We start from the raw sequence: 18,548 nt of genomic DNA, 5'->3' as shown, positions 1-18,548 counted from the left end.
CTGCTGCAGGTCCAATATAAAAGCAAATGTTATCTAAATCACTGTTTGCATTCCACACAAGCCATCAGCATTTGTCAAAATTCAAAATGTAGCCAGATCCTGCCACAGAAACATTTCAGTGACTACAAGGCTTGAGGAGCAGAGGCTGCAAACTGTTTATTCATTTTAAAAGATCTGATAAAGATGCCAAATTAACATCATTAAACTCTTGTTGAGTAAAGTATTCAGCTCATGAAGCAGCAGCTATCAACACTAGCCCACAGCACTAGCACGGAAAATACTTCAGTATTCAGAAGGAGGAGAACCGAACTTGCCGTTAACTTGAAATATGTAATTATAACAATCCACAAACTACTTACACCAGCATATTCTCAATGAAGTTCTATTGCAGTCTATAGGAATACGCCAGAGTAAGATGTTCATCGACTGAAATCTCTGTGAATTACATGTGTTACAGTGATTAGTTAAACTTAACATCCAGGGCAGATCCATCTGACACACACTTTTCTTTCACAGTAAGTACACAACTGTAATGATGCAATTTCACACTGTAGAAATGATGTCACCAGGGTTTTCAACAACAAAAAATCCAGTTGTAAAACCTTCAAGTGACTTTTCTCTTCTGAATAATATGGCGAGGGCAAAGTTCATTAGCTATGATATGTACAAACATGGCAGTAGACAAAAGATTGCGAAATTTGAGGTAAAAAAAACACACCTGCTTTCCACAGGAACATTAATAGAAAAATAATAGATTTACACTTTTTGTCTCAAAAAACCTTACAACATGATCCTGTACATATATACCAATGTAGCTCTTACTCCCAAGTAGGTGTGCACAGGATTGTGGCATTAGCAGTCTTCCTAAATAAAATGTTGCTTCATCTCTTTATTGTCTCACACTTCCTTGCACTAGGTGTACAGAGCAGGGATAGCCAGCCATCGGGAGACAACTATTTAACTTAAGTCTCCTGCAAACATCTGTTATTTATTTGTTATTCCTAATATTTATAAATTATACCCTGCCATGAGGCACCCAAGGCAATGTTCACATTTTACATTCCATTTTGTTAATAGAATATAGAAAGGGGTTGCTATATTAAGAAACCGTACCATTATTGTTTTCTTATTACTGAATGGCAGCTATTACCAAAGAGTGGACTATCCATGGCTCACTATGAGCAGAACTCAGAGGCTCGTGGTACTAAAATTCACCAAACCCACCTGACAAGCCACTGCACACAAATAGTTCACTATGCAGAGCATTTCAAAGTGGTATCTATGCGGCAACCATAATATGCAAACAACCCCTCATTTATGGATAGAATAGTGCTCTGCTAGCTATCTAAGTCTTTACAGATTTTTTATAATGTGAATCCATAATGATACAGCAACTACATCTAATTCACTACCAGTAACATTATATTTTGTGTTCACTTAAGAGATGATGCAAGTATAGTTCTGCTGTTCTTTGTTTATGTTTTCAAATGGGTCTGGAAACTGCGACACTCACCACTAAGAATGTCATCAGCTCTGTCCAATAAGTATCAAGTAATCCCGCAATCCCATTTCACATAAAATTCACCATTGCCGTAGATACACTACATGAGGAGAACAGGACGCTTTCCCTGTGACAAAACTGCATTTAAATGCTGGCGAAATGTGATATCCCCGCAACAGAAATGCTTCCTTGAGGAAAGGTACCTAGTCACCCTGCAACGATTAAGTAACAAGTGTGCATTTACTGCATTGTTAACTGATCTTCTCAAAAGGATCTCTGTTTTATTTATTCTAACTAACTTTTACACAGATTTTATAGTATTACATTTACCAATAGTCTTTAGGGATAAATGAATCGAGAGAAAACCTTGTAATTACCATGGATGTTTGCTTAAGGTGACAGAGGCTGCAATCCTATACTGCCTTAATTTGGGAGTAAGGCCCACTGGAGCCAATGGGGCTTACTTCTGAATAGGACTGTGCTACAAAATGTACATGCTACTAAATAAAAAAATTAGTACATTACAAAGCAGGAAGAGGCTTCCATGCCATTCACTTGCTCGTTTTATTTTAATAGCAGTAGCTAAGTGTAGATTCAAACATATAGCTGAAAAGATATATTTGTTTATTGGTATAAATATAAATACCTGTTTGAATGCTCTTAAATTTCAGGGGCAAACGGCACAATCATAGCCTACAACAAGATCTGCAGTTTGAAATAATATTTTAAAAATAAATAAAACCATCCCGTCACCCCAATACAATTTGCTACCTGAGGCAAAAAATCAAAATAGTTCCCTCTCCTCACCATCAATTGAGAAGTTTGCTGCACTGTACTCAAAAAACTGCTGTCTGAGGCAAGTTGCCCACTCTGCCTAACTGCAGGGCTGACTCGGCTGACCAGCGCTCGAGGTCATCAGTTCTTCTTTTATACTTAAAAGAAACTGTGGCATTAAAGATTACACAAAAAAGCACAAGCCTCAAAAATCAGCACAGGTTATCCCTTACTTCCAGTGCTCCGTAATCCCCCCCCAAAAAAATTCTTTCTATATACTGTATATATATATTTTAAAAATCTTCTTCTAACAGAAAACTCTGTCAAGTTCAGCATTTAATCAAATCTCTACAGGATTCAACCACCAGATTTGGGGGAATGTTTTTAGGATTGGTGAAAAGGGTTGGATTTGTTCATGAATCAAAATAGATTAAGAGTTCACCCTGCCCATAGATAATAAATCCATAAGCGTTCATGCAAATACAAACATGAACACACAGTAGAAAGAAGGACAATAAACATTTAGTGCCCATATGTGCCCCCTTCCCAGTTGTGGATAGATAAACACAACATTTATATCTTGCTCAGTGCTCCTTGGAGTCACAGTTACAAGCCCTCAGAGTTCCCCATAAAACAGCAACAAGCAGGAGTCCAAAAGGAAGATGAAGGAAAAGCTAAATCACTAACATTTCCCAACAAATGAGAAATCTGGCCGGGTGGTAGAGACTGTGTGGGGAAACATTTGAGAGGCTCAAACAACCCCAGCCCTCCCCCACAAATGATCAATTAAAAGCCGTCCTTCTGCCAAGAGCCAGGCAAAGACGGGCAAGCGACTGCCGCAAAGAAAACGCTTGTCCCGATCGGTTCTGCATGACAATTGACGGGAAGGGGCAGGCAGCAAGGCCCATCCTCTCACCATGGTGATTAGGCATTCCAAGTGTGCAAGATAGCCCTAGCTCACATAAAGAGAAAGAGAAGCTGGAGACCAGCGGATGCAAGCCAGGGCCAGATGGTCCTGCAGCCGGCAGAACTGGAGCAGCTCACACACAGCTCTCCGCCACTTTAACGGCCCAAACATTTCTTTATTCCAACAATACAACTAAAAGAGACGGACATGACAAGGAGTCACGGCAACAGTTTGCTGAGGGGGAGAAAGGGAAAGCTGAAGCCAAAATGCAGAAATAAAGGTGTAGGAAAGAGGTTGGCTGTGGGCTCCACTGAAGTCTGAGGTATGACAAACCAGTACATATCTGGAACAATTCTACTGAAATCCAGTACAAATCGGGAACGATGCTACTGAAATCCATGAGTTTTAACTGGCATAACTGACATCAAAAGCTGACCTGTCAGGACGGTCTTTTCTGTATTCACAATCCAGTTTTCACTCATTTAAAACTCACCTGTAGTATCCTCCCTCACACAAACATGCACACACAAAACTCTTTAGAAACATAGCTGTTTTCACTATGTTCGAAAGTAATCCTAATCCCAAATAGCTATTCACAACATGGTTTTCCTTCTAGCTCCTAATTTAATGTAGTTAAAATATTTCATAGGAAAAGCTTGAAGATATAGCAGTATATAGCAGTAAACAAATAAAAAAACCCCAATCAAACATCATGTCTACAAATTGCACATGGTATAACGCATATCCCTCCCTTAGTATAGGCCCTAGTATGCAAACAGCTGGACAACACGTGCTCTGCTGAAGGAGCCACAGCTAAAGCAAAACTTGAGTTCGTTGCATAATATGCTAAAAGAAAAGAAAAACCAGGAATTGATATATTATTATTAATTCCTGTTTGGCATTTAAACAGAACAGTGCTTTGATTTGCTCTCAGATGTTTCCATTCATTAGTTTCAAAGCTACAAGTTACTGAAGTGATTTTCAAAAGCCGCCCAAACAAGAAGTTCACTCCCTACTGTGACGCAAAATTGTGAGAAAATAATGAAGTATGAAGAAGTCGATGGTGCCTTATTCCCTGTCCTGCTCTCCTAGATTGGCCATTTGTTTACATGCTTCATTCCAGGGGCACTTGGTACTAAATTGCTAGAAAGAACCAAAGAGCCAAGAAGAGGCTCTGGAAATATGATTCTTCAAACTAAAGAGAGAGAAAGAACTATGTTCCATATTATGTGGAAAGCAAGGTCCAGAAATATTCTTCTGCAACAGGCTAAACTTTGAAATAGCTTTAATAAAGAATAAAAGTGACTCAAACAGAAATAAGCATCATTTGTAGACTCAAACTTAAGGGCAGAGATTGCAAGTAACTCTAGGGATACAGGAGATAATGCATTCTGGAGTTCCCCAAAATGAACAGAGGGAAAGGAACTGCAACAACCAAGTGGTTTTGCTCAGCAGAAAAAAAAAAATGTTCTGCATGATCCAGGTGCTGCCGCGGACCTTTCTGCCAGTTCCCCCTGCTGAGAGGAAACACTGCGGCAACTAGTCTGTGGGGAGCAGTCAGGACAATTTATTTTAGAAGCCAAAGAATAAAGAGGGTTTTTAAAAGGAGAGTTATAGATATCTGTCACATAGGGATACGTTTATATCCACTCCAGCTGGAAACTTCCACACTAATGAGGACACGTTTGTCTGAAGAACCCCATGGAATGTGTCTGTAGATGCCTGTGCAACACAAATGCAGTGTAAGCAGTGTTGCATAAATGTCATTAGCATGCTCAGTGAACATCTAAACCTGGACAAAACCTTTGCCTTAACAAACCCTCCTAGGATCATGGCCAACTCCTGGAGACTCCAACTTTCCTAGAACCATAGGGATCCAGAGGAAAGAAGTGTATTTGCTAAGGTACCGAGGACCTCTCTCCAGGAAGCGGATTGCAAAATAATAATTAGCAAAAATATGTTAAAGGCATATGATGCACTCGTTAACTTCTGCCATTGACTTGGGTACAATTGTGCACTCGTAAAGTGCTGAATCCAAACTGAAATCTGAAGTTCAACCCCATAAACTAGGCTATTTCGTGAAACCTCAGAACATATTCTGGAGCCAGAACCCAAAACTCTACTATACCAAAGTAAATCCTAAATGACTTTCAAGAGGGTATGAGAATCAATCCAAATTTACAACACTAATTAACAGAGATAAGAATGTAGCCTCATGGGAATATAAATACGCAAAGTATCACTTAGTATCTAATTAATACAATGAGATTCCCACATTTATATCTCTACATAGCCACACATTTCCTTCATCAAGCCCTGTTATTTATAGGTTGTAGAACACCTTGGACAGCATTGTCTTTAGGTGTTTTTTTTTTTTAATCAAACAAACAAAAAAACCACACCCTACAAACCCACTGTGTAGCATTCACCTTCTTAAAATCAAATGAACCAGTTAGTGAGAAATCCAACTTTGAAATTACAAGACACAAACAAAAAATGGAATTTAGTCTGTTGGTGGCGGCACAAGGAACGTTATGTGTTGCAATTAAAGTTATTCACCCGTCATGTGGTATGATTCCATTGCAGTATTTGGGAGAATACAAATAAACAGTACAGTCCGGCAATTCTGTAGGGTGTCTATTGGAGGCATAAAGGGTTTGCTGATCTGATGGCTTTTACTACCTCCATCAATACACTTTTGCCGACCAGCCTGTCTATACAACCATTTATCTGCAATGTATGTTAGGGTGGTGGTGAAAAGAATCCTTGTTTCACAGGAAAGGTTTGTATATACTGTTTGCGCAAGAAAACGGAGACAGCTTTTTAGGGGCCAATGACCAGGTATTTATAAAAGCCCATAAGGACACATTTACATACATGCAAATACCTCTAATTTTGTTCCGAGCTGCGGTGTCACTAGAAAGCTATTTCAGCCCTCAGACACATTCTATCAGCTATCAACAAAGAACCTTTCATACATGGAACATACACCCCACTCTTCTCCAAAATACTGAAATGTCCACAAATATATATCCTATGAAATAATATCTAAACATGCCAAGGGTATCTGAAGGTTGTAAGTAGCTGCAACAATGCTCTCTCGCTCACACGCATGCATGAAGTTTCAATAAAATGCCTCTAAAACCCTTGCCTGTTAAAATAAAGTTTTAACTAGATGAGAGGCAATATTCGGGACTAGAGCTAAACCTGGTCAGTCTCCATTAATATGCACTTTACCTAGCCTATTGGGTAGAAAGTCGTTTTTTGTTTTGCTCCCACGAGAGCTTTATAAATTCAAAATAATTTATATGTTTTTTATGGCAACAAACGGATAATCAAGGAAGAAAAACGTTCTGTATCTTGACACCTTTCAAACCATCTGCACAGATTTTATTCCAACTTTCAATGTGTGTTTCTAAAACTTTCTCCTTAAGCCCTTCCCGCCCCCGCCCCCACCCCGGTTAGATGGCATATTTTAATGAGGTTCATCTATTTACTATCTGGGAATTCATCAGTACTCCTAACAACAAAGTCAGTGAAAGGAAGATACGTCCTTTCTGAACAGAGGAAGATAGACAATGTGTGTGAGTACATGTAAACACAGATGTGCCCACCGTCATATCCTCTCTCTAAATATTGTCAAATTATTAATATAAGGTATTTTATACTATTTTTTGACAGGAGGTTAGCAACATGCAATCTTCAATATGCTCTAGACATATTTAAATGGCAAGCCAGCTTTTTACACTATTTTTATCTTCCAGTGTGCATGATCTGAGTGAGTTTTATATTCATATGGAGTTTATACATATAATTGTGAACATGATACATCTCTTCTTTCCTCCTTTTATTAATGTTTTCCCTACTTCACTCACTCACACACACACACACACACACACACACACTTAACTGTTGCACACAGGTATCAAAAACCAAAAACCACATGCAAGTAGTTCTTCTCACACAGCTTAAGCCGCTCTAGGGCAAAAGAGAGCACACACGTCTGTAGTGCAACATGTAGCTTCTGTCTTCAAGAGGGAATCATTCCACACTTACAAACGTTGACATAAAAGACACACTCATGGCATATTTCAAAACCAAAGAGCGATGGATTTACAAGGCAGGTTGATTTTATGGTGACTTTTATTGACAAGGTACGCAGGCTTTCGGCAGATGCCTCGTAGCACTGGGAAGTTAACACAGTGCCTAATTCAAGGAGACAGCCTGAGGAAGAAGCACCGACAGGGGAGAGAGCGCAACAACGTCTCTATTACTCTCCTCGGCATCATAAAGGAGCAGAAGAAAAATGGTATCCAAGGGGTAACTGGGAAGCTACGTAGAAGTTTTTTTTAAAAAAATAAATAAATTGCTGATTCTTCCATGGAAAATAAGCAGGAGGAAAATAAGTGGGAGGGGGCAAGGTCCCACTAGATCGAAGAAAAGGGGGGGGGAATCTCAGCTCAACATCTAAGCTGTGTGTTTCAATTTGGAGCAGACCATCATAAGCCAAATACTGCCTTATCTTCCACTTCTTGGGTGGGGAGCTCATGGCACTTAATGACCAAGGGGGTGAGCTGTGGGAGAGGAATGCTGCAACAGGCATTGCTCCCCAAACAAATACTATGCAGGCGGGCTTCAGCTCGGCTCCCGGCCTGCAAAAAATAATACCACTTCTGAATTTGAAGAAGGAACTGCAGGAAACATCTCTGCCCATTTAAGAGTTATTGGGGCAGGGTGATCTCCTCGCCTAGAGCATCACCAGCTCTCTTTCTTTCTCTGCTTTGATGAAAGGGCTTAAGTTAGCTTACGCTAAACATCCAATAATAATGCCTTTACACTGATCAGGGGAGCAAATAATGGTGCACTGATTACAACCGGAGACAAATATGTGAGGGAAAGGGTTGGGGCGGGAGGGAGGGAAGGGAGTTCAACAAGACAGTAGGGCAACAATCATGGAATAGGCAAGTGGTCTGGAACAAATGTTCCTCCGTAACTACAGGGAGACAACCTCCGATGCATTCACAACATAGATTCCCTCCCATTTCTGGAATATTGGTCATTTTTCTGTGACTCAGCATCCCAATCTAGTATGAGAATAACAGCTTCCTTGCGTAGATTCCCTTCAATCCCCCTCCCTCTGTAACCCATCATCATATGTTTAAAGAAAAAACCAGGAGCACAAGTATTATGACACCTCCTAGCATTGCAAAACACAGCTATTGAACATTTTTCTGCCCCAGCTAAGCAAAGTTGAGGTACTTACATCTATCATTTCGGTCCTCGGGACTGGATGAGGTCTCCCGGTCCGAAATGAGGCCAGAGACAGCGAAGATCTTTTTCCCCGTGTCATCGACTTTGAGGGAGCCGGGGGAGCCAGATGGGAGCTGGGCTCCAAACTCATACTCCTTGCCATCAGCGTCTGAGAAGCGAAGGTGGGGAGAGTCAGTGTCATGGCAGTTCTTCAGACGCTTGGCAGGTGTAAAAGCTGACTGGTAACTCTCCCTGTCCTCAGTGGAGGCAAAGGGACGGAAGGCCCCAACGCCACTGTGGTTCAGCATGCTGATTGGGGTGCAGTCCAGATTGGGGGGAGCAAACTGGGGGTGCAGATGCAGCAAGGAAGGTGGAAAATCACGGTTGGTGAATGCTCCTGGCACACCACCTTGTCGGTGATACATGGAGGCAAAAGTATAGGAGCCATTAGTGAACGGGATGTGCACATCCTTGTCCACCGATACTGGAACACCAAAGGGCCTTGGCTGCTGGCAAGGGATGGAAGCATCGCGGCTTGCTTCAGCGGTAGAAGCGAGAACCATCAGGGCTGGAGATGCCAGAGGATTGGGAAGGTAGGAGGAGTTTTCCATCTTGAAGGCTGCCCGGTGTAAGTCCATCGGAGTCTCTTTCCTTGACAGGGCCGCAAGGAAAATGGTCTTCCCTGGATGGAAAACAAAGCAACGTCTGGGTGTAGAGCTGGGGGGTCTCACTGGGGCTTCATCACTGTTCCAAAGCTGTGGAGAAAAAGAAGGGGAAAGGAGAGGAAATAGTTAATTGCCATTCAGTCCTGGACAGTTACCTATCATGAATGCAACAAGAAAATTGTATGAGCAAAGAACCAAACCTCCATGTGTTCTCTTTCAGGAAAGTTCACAAATAACTAGAAGGGTCTCTAACTCCCTCTAAGGGTGTGTCAGCACAAGTCTTTCTCCTGCTACCAGCTTTAGCACCAAACTTTGAAGTCAAGAGAAGATCCCCACCAAAAGTAGATAAAATGGGGCACTTTTCCACACACCAACACTACTCTGTGGTTCATGCAGGTAGTGCAACTTGCTCTGACCTCACCTTCTGCTGTAAGAAGGGCAAGAAACTAGTGCATGTTCAGATTAAGGAATGAGTGGTTTGTGGGGACTGAATGCTCTGAATAAGCGCTATATGGGATGAAAACAATCTTTAATGAGCAAATGAAAGGCAAATGACCTGACTCTTTACAGACAAAAATATGGGGGGAAGTACTGGACTGTAGAAATCAGTGGTGGCAATTTTAGGTTATTATGTTTAAAGAAAGTAATTACTATTTTAAAAATTTGGTAAGTTATTCACAATTTACAAACAAGCATTTCTGCATATATCTTCACAGCCCATTAAGAAAAAATAATGTAGAAACCGTATCTGTTTTCTGTTGTAGAGGCCCATATGAATATCTACCTGTGCCGACACATACAAGTTATAGATTTTACTTTATATTCAATGGTGCATGTGGGCATAAACATGCCTCTCTTATACATTTCTCTGAATTGTTCCATGTGGTGTTTGTGTGCTTTTACGAAAGCAGCAGCAACTTCATCAATAAAGTGCTTGGCGTCTCTGACAATATTTAAAATCATAATGGGAGCCAGTGCCATATGATCTCTTGCAAGCATCTGCCTTTTAGGTTGAGGACAGCACAAAACGGATCAGTAATTTTACTTCCTAATGCGCTCATGCTTAAGTAGATTTGTAAACTGTCCTGGATATGCCATTAGCATTTAGAGAAAAATGTTAACAAAACGTCTAGGCTTGCTTTTCCTTGAAATTACTTACAAATTCTAAGTAACCTATTATCCCCACTCGCAAAGTATCAGCACAGATATTTACATTTACATGTATGTATAAATAATAAAATTAACTTTCCCTCTAACCCTTTTTAGAGTTGAAATCAAAAATCATGTTCTCTCCTCTTCAACCTAGAATCCACCCCCCCTCCACTTTTTAAGCTTCCACTGCCAACCATTCAGAATGCCACAATGCACTTGAATGTAAGAGAACTGTTACTTTAAAACAATGTGCTAGCCTTGCGGCACTCAAAAGGCCACAAAAAAATCATATAATAAAAAAGCTGTTACAAAATGTGCCTGTTAGATCCAGAAGGTCAGACATAGCAAATAAAACTTACTGAAAGAGTCTCTTTTCTAATGGAGTGGCTTTTGTATTCTGTGAATGAGCAAGGCTAGGTTAACAAACTCTGTGGAATCCTGACTGCGCCTTTCATGCTGTCCAGCAGTAACATTTCCTTTTCTCCCATTCTGTATCCAGACGCTCAGTGACTGTTATTAAGTGTGAAGATGAGAGGGCATCATCTCGCCTCTTCCTCATTTGGCTCCCTTCCTGATACAGATCAGTGCTAAATCACCAGATTATAGATCTCACATTAACAAAGTTTTGGTCGCTTCCAAATTTTAAATAACTTTCCGTCAAGTACTAGCCATGGACAGAAAGATGCCACGGGGAATCTGGTCGGCCTTCTTTCGGAGTTACCTTCTGAACTGTTTTCTGCATACGTAGCTGATTTGTCACAGAAAAGCAAGCAAACAAATTTAAAACAAAAAACTGCAATAATAGGTGAAGGTGAAGCAGGGGCTAGGAGACCTGAATGCTCATTTTCAATTATTTTTAAAGGGAGGGGAACACCCTACCCAGATAAATACATAAATACACTATTAATATCTGAATTGACCCATGGGACTGAGGGAAAACCATAGCCTTTCTAGGATTTAAATAAATGAGGGGGGTGAGAGCACACTACTAATGCCTCTGTGCCTGCTTTTCTATTTTTACTTCCACTGTCACCTCATTACGTTAAATGTATTTCATAAATTAGTAATCTGGAAGCCACACTTGACACTCCTTGTAGAATACTGTGAATCACTCCAATCGCCCTATTCGTTCGCAAACTTCATTACATAGAGAATAAATCAACATATTACGATATTGCACCAAGCCAAGTTTATTTTTTTTAAAAAAAAAACCTCCTGCATCCTTTTCTCCCCTATTTTCTCCTTGTCTCTTACCTTCTTTTCCACCATCTCTTTGCCCCACACGATTATCCCCTATCACCACCATCATTAGGAGCATGTACAGATGAGGCTGCGGCAAGGCCAGTCATTATGAAAATCTATAGATAATACACTCCCAATGTCAAAATGTCATTGGTTTTTAAATATGGAACCCAAAATAAGAAAACTAACTGACCTGCTTAATTAAAAAAATATGGATTGCAGGATAACCAGCCTGATGAAACATTTGGGTGACTGGAAGGGAGCGGGCACAGCCAAAGTAAGTAACTGTTACTTTTCTGCCTCTATGCTGATTTTTTTAATTTAGCACCCTGTGCAAATCCAGATTAAAATAACTCCAGCTATTGATCCAAGCAGTGGAATTGACATTAATTTTAGTTCACTTCTCACTTTGCAAAGGGATCAATAGGAAGTAATAACAGCTGACATCCTCGCTGAAAGGAAGAGAAAAGACGGTCTAGCGACAGAAATCGAAAAGCAACCAAATAAATCAGCAGATACTTTTCCATGGCATCAGACAAACTCCAAACAGATTGCAAAAAGTCTTTGTTAAATTAACTAAACAAGGAGTGGAGGAGGCCAAGGGGGTGGAGATAAATCTATGAAGCTACATAAACTGTCCACTGGGTATCCGAGTTAGATCAGCACACAAATAATAATAATATTACTAATAATTTTTAAACATTGTTTACTTATATTTTCAAAATCACCACTTGGCTTTATGGATAAGCATGATTCCTTGCAAGAACACCCGTCATTTGCACCGATTACTTAAATGCAAAGTGAAGCGGCAAGACCAAGAGAATCCCAATTAAAAGCTTCAGCCTTTATTCATAACAAAAACAAACAAACCCACAACTTAGAACAAAATATAACATGTTATGCATAGCTTAGGTTTTGGTTGCTCTGATTATTAATTATTATAATGTTATTTTTAATTACCCCAGAGGAGAACTAAAATGAAGAGAGGCTAAGATAATGCAGAATTCACCATGCATCCTTCTAGCCATCATGCAAGTGGATAAACAGAGCTGGTCACAAGCTGCAGGTGGAAAACTCATCTGCTAATTAATATAAATTTTATATTAATATACAGAACCCAGAAAAGCAAGGCAGAGTTTCTGTGTAACAAATTACTTTTCCATTCTTAATTAAAACATATAAACCACACATCCCGTACTACTAAAACAGGTTGCATTTTTGTGATCCTCCTGCTATTTTCCAATTCCAATAAATAAAATAACAGAATAAAAAAAAAATCCCTGCAGTTTGCGGAGAGAAATAAATAACTTTTTCTTTAAGAGTTCAAGCTGTTAGGAAAGAACAGAGTTGGAAACTACAGGTTTGAGCTCTTGTTACTTTGTAATCACATAATTTTAGAAGCAGGAATTTGGAGATTTATTCCTACTGAGAAAATCCTGATAATATAAAACAAAACTATCCCAGCTGTTGGGGGGAATTAAAGTGTGCAACTGGATTATCTATTCCAACTAAACTGGATTTCCTCCTAATAAAAGAAAACAAGAGGACAAGAACAAGCAGGAGATTCCAGTGTTGAATTAAGAAAATCTATAGGTCTGTATTCCTTGTCACTGAACTTCAGGATGGTTTTGGAATTGTGAGTGTCCAAACTAGATTATGAGACGGTGGCCGGGATAGGGGGCGAGGCGGAATAAGGGCACTGCCTTTTCGGCGTCCAAAATGCCAGTTCGGAAAGTATTCACATTTTATGAAACCGATGGTGAATCGGGCCCCTTGGCGCAACAACAAAGGGGCCGCCTCGCCTCTCCCCAATTCGCTTTGCGCGCCCCCCCCCCCGCTTTGCAACAAAAAACAACAACAAGGAAAATAAAATTCAAGTACAGGGACGGGCCAAGGTACTAAAACAGATAATAGATTTCCACCCTACCCCTGCAAAATGCATCCTTCTTTTGTTAAGCAAAGTAATAACTTGCAGAAGTCGAAGCCGCCAAAAGGCGTTTGTTAGCCATCGGTAAACAACACAAAGTAAGGAGGTTCTGATCTGCAAATTGTGGGGCCTTCATCTCATCCTCCAGCCCCGACCCAAAAAGGGGCACGAGATGGACGCACAACGCTTCCCCAGTTAAGCGGTCGGGGAGGGGGGGGAGTGTAAAATTAAACTATTCAAACTCTTAAGTTTTCTGGTAGAGAAATAATACTTGATCGATTTGGATCTTAAAGTTCTGTTCCAGAAATCTCCAATTTCCAGCAAAAGCAGAATTAATTTCATAGGAGGAGCATTAACCCGCCCTTCTCCCACTTTCTGCAGTTGCAAATCAAAACAGGTGTTTGTCCTTTTCCCGGTGCCTAAACTGAACACGAAAAGAATTCGGTCGGCTTACTACAACTTCAAACCATGTTTTATATACACACTGTCCTCTCCACATCGGGGATATAAAAGAAAAAAAGTGAGTAGAGATTTCAGAAAGTGCATTGGAGAGATACAGGAATCGGAAACTAATTCCCCGCTAATACGCCCGCTCGGCCACGCCTGGTCACTTTTTTCACTGAACACCCCCGCCAAATGCTCTGCATCGACAAAAGGGGAAAAATAATAATAATAACAACTGTGCAAAATCGGTTTCGTAACTTTGGAAAGGAATCAAATTTTTCATTCCTTCCAGGAAATATGTGCGGAGCGGGTGGAGTGGGAGCAGAGATCTATCTCCCTTCACCCCAATCTCTACAGTCTGTTCAAGACTCGTTTTCTTTTTAAAATACTAAACAAAGCTCATCAAATGTGCGGATGCCTCGTGCTGTTTGAATTTATTGCAACAATTCCTTCCCTGCACGTTTCCTGCCTGGAAGGCGAAAGCATTCAATGCAACTCCTGAACTGGACATTGCCTAATGATTTCATTGTGCCCAAGCAGATGTTTTTTATGTATTTCGATCTACAAGGTGAGGAATTATTTCCCCTTCCTTGCAACCTCTGTACTGACTTCCCTACCCCGCTGCAAGCAGAGGCTGCTGTTGTTTCATTTCAAAAGCTGGCCGTTCCTCGGCTTCGGGCTGAAAATGTGAAGAAAGTTTTGCTAAGGAAGCCCAGCTAAACATGCATATTCCAATTTCCTTCCACTTCCTCTCGCTAACCGGGTTTCCAGCCGGGTTCTCTATTTGCTCGCTTGCACCGGTGTTGACCCTTCAACACAACATCGCTTTTGCTATGCTATTCATTGCAGGAGAATAATTGCAAACATACAACTAACGACCAATTTTTTAAAAAATTGTTTTGCATTTCGGAGATAAAAATGCAGGCAGAGGGACTTTCTTTGAAGGAAGGAGAGTTGTTTGTCCGAACTTCAACCTTTCCTCCAAACTGCAAGCATTTCACGTGCGCAACCATCGCGGCAGCGAAAAGGAACTTGGGACAATAGGAGGAGGAAAAAAAGGCGGAAAGTACGCCTTAATTGCGGTTATGTAATTTCTAATACTCAAAGTTCACATGTGCGCCCGCTCCGTAGTAAAACTGAAAGCTGATGGGGGGATGACGATCCTGACTCTATGCGGTGCTTTCTACGCACAGGGCAAATGCTGGATTTTTAAACATTTTGAGTTTTGTGCAAAAAATAATATCTACCTAGGTTGTGTCAGAGGGAGACTAGCAGGTTTGTTCTTTTCGACGAAGGTCCTCTCCACCCCACCCCCCACCCCGAGTCCTGGGTATTGTTTGGGGAAACTGCGTTATTTCAGCCAAAGACCGTGGGACACGCGAAGGAAAGCCGGGAAGTATCTCCCGGGGCTTGCACAGGGATCGCTTCTCTCCCCCCCCCCCCGCTCTTCTCTTTCTCCTTTTAAAAACTAAATGTTATTTGCGCTAATTGGAGCCGCGCGGTTTTCGGCTGCGTTTTGCACGCTTCTTCCCCCGGCACCTGATCCCACCCAGCCCCCTCCCCGTGTTGCCTGCTTCCCACCCCCTCCCCAGTAAAATAAACAGCAGCAGCGGGAGGAGGAGAGTCCCGGGAACACATCTACCCTTAAAAGGGGAGGGGGCACCATATTGATCAGATTTTTGTTGTGTTTTTTTTTTAAAAAAAACACTCTCATTAATATTCCAACCCCCCCTCCCCCGCGCTTTTTCAGCATCCCCACCCCTGGACCCCGATGAGCATCTTCTTCCGTGGGAATTTTGCGCCGAGGAGCTGGGCGTGGAGAAAAAAATGGAGAGGCAAACTTGGTTCAGAAAGTTTGACTTTTCGAAACATCGGCGCCCGCATTTGCGAGAGAAGTAAAAAAAGAAGAAGAATAAGAAAGGGGGGAAAGTACGAGGGCAGAGAACTGAATCGAAACCCCGGAGATCCCGTTGGAAAGTTAGCTCGACACATACGTTTAGGCACAAACCGCGCGCGCACAAACAATGCACCATGCTACCCATGGCTTCCTCGCATGCACCCCTGGGATCTCCCGCTACTCACCGTGAAAATTCCTCGAGAGGTGGCGTCCCCCTTTAATGTCAGGCTGCGGAGAGCGAGAGCCTGGGCTGTTGCTGCGCGGGGAAGAGAGCCGGACGTGCTAAGCCCGGCGCGTGTGTGCAAGCGCCTTCGGCCAGCATGGGAGTGAGCAGGAGCCTGACACGCCTGCTGGGAGCCAAGGAGAGCGCAGCGCTGCCTCTCGAAGCTGCCTCTAATCAGTGAATGAGCCTCCACTCTCCCGGGGACTCCTAGCTGCTCTCTCTCTCTTCTCACTCACACACACTCACGCTCGCTCTCGCTCTCAAACACACACACACACTCTCTCTCACACACAGGCACAGAGCCGGCCTGAGAACGGAATACATTAGGGCAGGGAGGAAGCCTGGGAAATGGAGTCCACAGCTGGGACGCACAGCTGCTCAGGGATGAGCCCGTCCGTCACCCCCCCCTCCTGCCCCACACCGAGCAAGGCATGAACTTTGGCTGGGAGCTGGCGAAGGGGGTCGGAGAGGTTAGGGTCGAGCTGTTTTCGCGTTTCAAACTCAGGGTGGTTGGGGGTGAGCGAGCACATCCCGTCTAGGATGGAGTTCTTTTCACCAGTAACGCTTAAATCTGCCTTTCCATTTCTGTGATTTCTTCGATTTAAAAGCAGCTCTTCTGCTTTCTCCCACATCAACAGCATTCAACATTCTCCTTTGCAAAGGCTTAAATTGGCCTGCAGTGCTAATGGTACCGCTTTTATCTGTCTGTTCATAGACATGTAACACTAAAGGTGACAATCTCGTTTGTTTGTTTTAGTACCTTGATATTCCCCACCCCCTTTACATTTAAATCACTTCTTGCTTAAATTAGTCTGTAACTCTGAAGTCAAGCCTACATTGGCTGCTACAGGTCTGGACAACATTTGATTTCTCATCTGGTTGCAGCGCTGAATTGACAACACCTACATACTGCACACATATCCCAAGTGAAGTTCAGATGTCCTTTCCAAACTCTATTGTGAAAATGTGTTACAGGCTAAAAGTTGTCCTTATAAGTAAGATACACTGAGGGTACTGCCAGTGTTTATGGTGGGATGCATGCAGAATTTTCACAGCATCCATAGCTTCAAAACACCAGTGTGTATTTAACCCTTATTTAATCCAGATTTACCTGTTCAGGTGGGAGGGGAGAGTAAAGTTAAAAAAACTGTTGCCAACAACCCATTTGCAATATCTAAAACTACCCTTTTACAATACGAAGCCCCATACCTGGAAGCACCCTGAGTACAATAGAACTTACTCTCTAGCATGAGTGCTTGGGACACAAGTGTCACTTGTGAACAACACCATGACAAGTTTGAGTTTTAATAGTAAGAGAGTCATATAGGCGGCAGCACTTGGTCTTGAGTACCATAAGAGATTAGGTGCATTTGATATACGGCCTGACTATGGGACTCTTGGCCTGTCCACCTTAGGAGATAGTCGTTTACTTCCTGGTTACTCTAGTGCAGTGGTTTTCAACCAGTGTGCCGTGGCACACTGGGGTGCCTTGAATGATGGTCAGGGGTGCTGTGAGCAACGCTGGCATTTGTCCCTCTTTCTTTCCCTACTGATGCCCTTTCACGTCTCTGCCTCCCAAAGGCTTGCACAGCTGTTTATTGAAGCAGCCCTTGCTACAAGCTCCACAGGCAAATGGTGCCTCGGGAGGCACCTCCTTTGGGGTGGGCAGCTCAGAAACCTGGGGAGGGGAGAGTAGAGGAGACTGATGGAACACCACAAGGGAGTGTTCGAAAAGGGGTGAGGGGCTGCCAGCTCTGAAGGCAAGGGGTGACATAAGTAGCTCCAGAGCCCCACCGGGATGCTGCAGAAAGAATGTAGTTGGCTAAGGAAGCCGTGGAATCAAAAAGGTTGAAAACCTCTGCTCTAGTGGTTTGTTTGTTATTTAACCAGTTAGTTCCAGAGACCAACAGAGCTATATATGAAGCTTCTTTACATAGACTGGTTTTGTTACTTACTTTATGTGTATTGATTTTAACTGGCGCTTCTGGTTCTAGTACTGTTGTGTGTCATATTCCCTTTCCCCCTATACATTTTAGTCTCTCCCCATATGAAAGTAATTCCAGACCCTTAAAAATTGTTATTGTGTTTCACTGCATCATTACCAGCTCTCCTTCTTCCGGACTTACTGATTCACAGCATATCCAAATTCATCACCGTTTCCTTGTGCACAGAACCACCACCTAGCTACCATCAGCCTTACTTAGAACAACAAACTTTGTCAGGCACTGATCTAATTGCCTCGGCGACATTCCATGGCGTTCCTTACCATCACTGGAAAGTAAGACGTATTGGAAAACAGATTTAGAAGCTGGCTAGGTTGGTGATGTCCTTTGTTGCATGTAGAAATCGGTGGCAGGTGCAAGACTTTAACACAGTGTTTTACTGTCATGTTCACATGAAGTATTGTGCTAAGATACAAAGGAATCCTTTCAACCCCATATCTATTTTCTGTACCAGGGATAGTGAACCTGTTGGACTGCACCTCCATTCATCCCTGGCCATTGGTCATGTTGGTTGGGGGTGGGAACCAGAGTCCCATAATGTCTGGACCATGGGCTCCTTACCT

General features: G+C 42.2%; 1 protein-coding gene across 6 annotated transcripts in view; it reads right to left on the bottom strand.

Annotated features, from left to right (window-relative positions):
* Positions 1 to 16,156, bottom strand: part of RNF220 (ring finger protein 220) — a 327,427-nt gene extending 311,271 nt beyond the window's left edge. For 5 of the 6 annotated variants that reach the window (XM_081195316.1, XM_081195312.1, XM_081195315.1 and 2 more), the window contains exon 1: positions 8,446 to 9,187. In XM_081195316.1, coding sequence (XP_081051442.1) covers positions 8,446 to 9,070 — 625 coding nt within the window. In that variant the 5' untranslated portion in view covers positions 9,071 to 9,187. Of the gene's footprint in view, positions 1 to 8,445; positions 9,188 to 15,944 lie in introns of those variants that run through there. The other variant, XM_081195319.1, reaches the window with a different exon arrangement.
* Positions 16,157 to 18,548: the final 2,392 nt, after the last annotated feature.

Source organism: Podarcis bocagei (assembly GCF_964188305.1).
Source record: "Podarcis bocagei genome assembly, chromosome: 5".
Lineage (NCBI taxonomy): Eukaryota > Metazoa > Chordata > Lepidosauria > Squamata > Lacertidae > Podarcis > Podarcis bocagei.
This window is presented reverse-complemented; position numbering and strand designations above follow the sequence as displayed.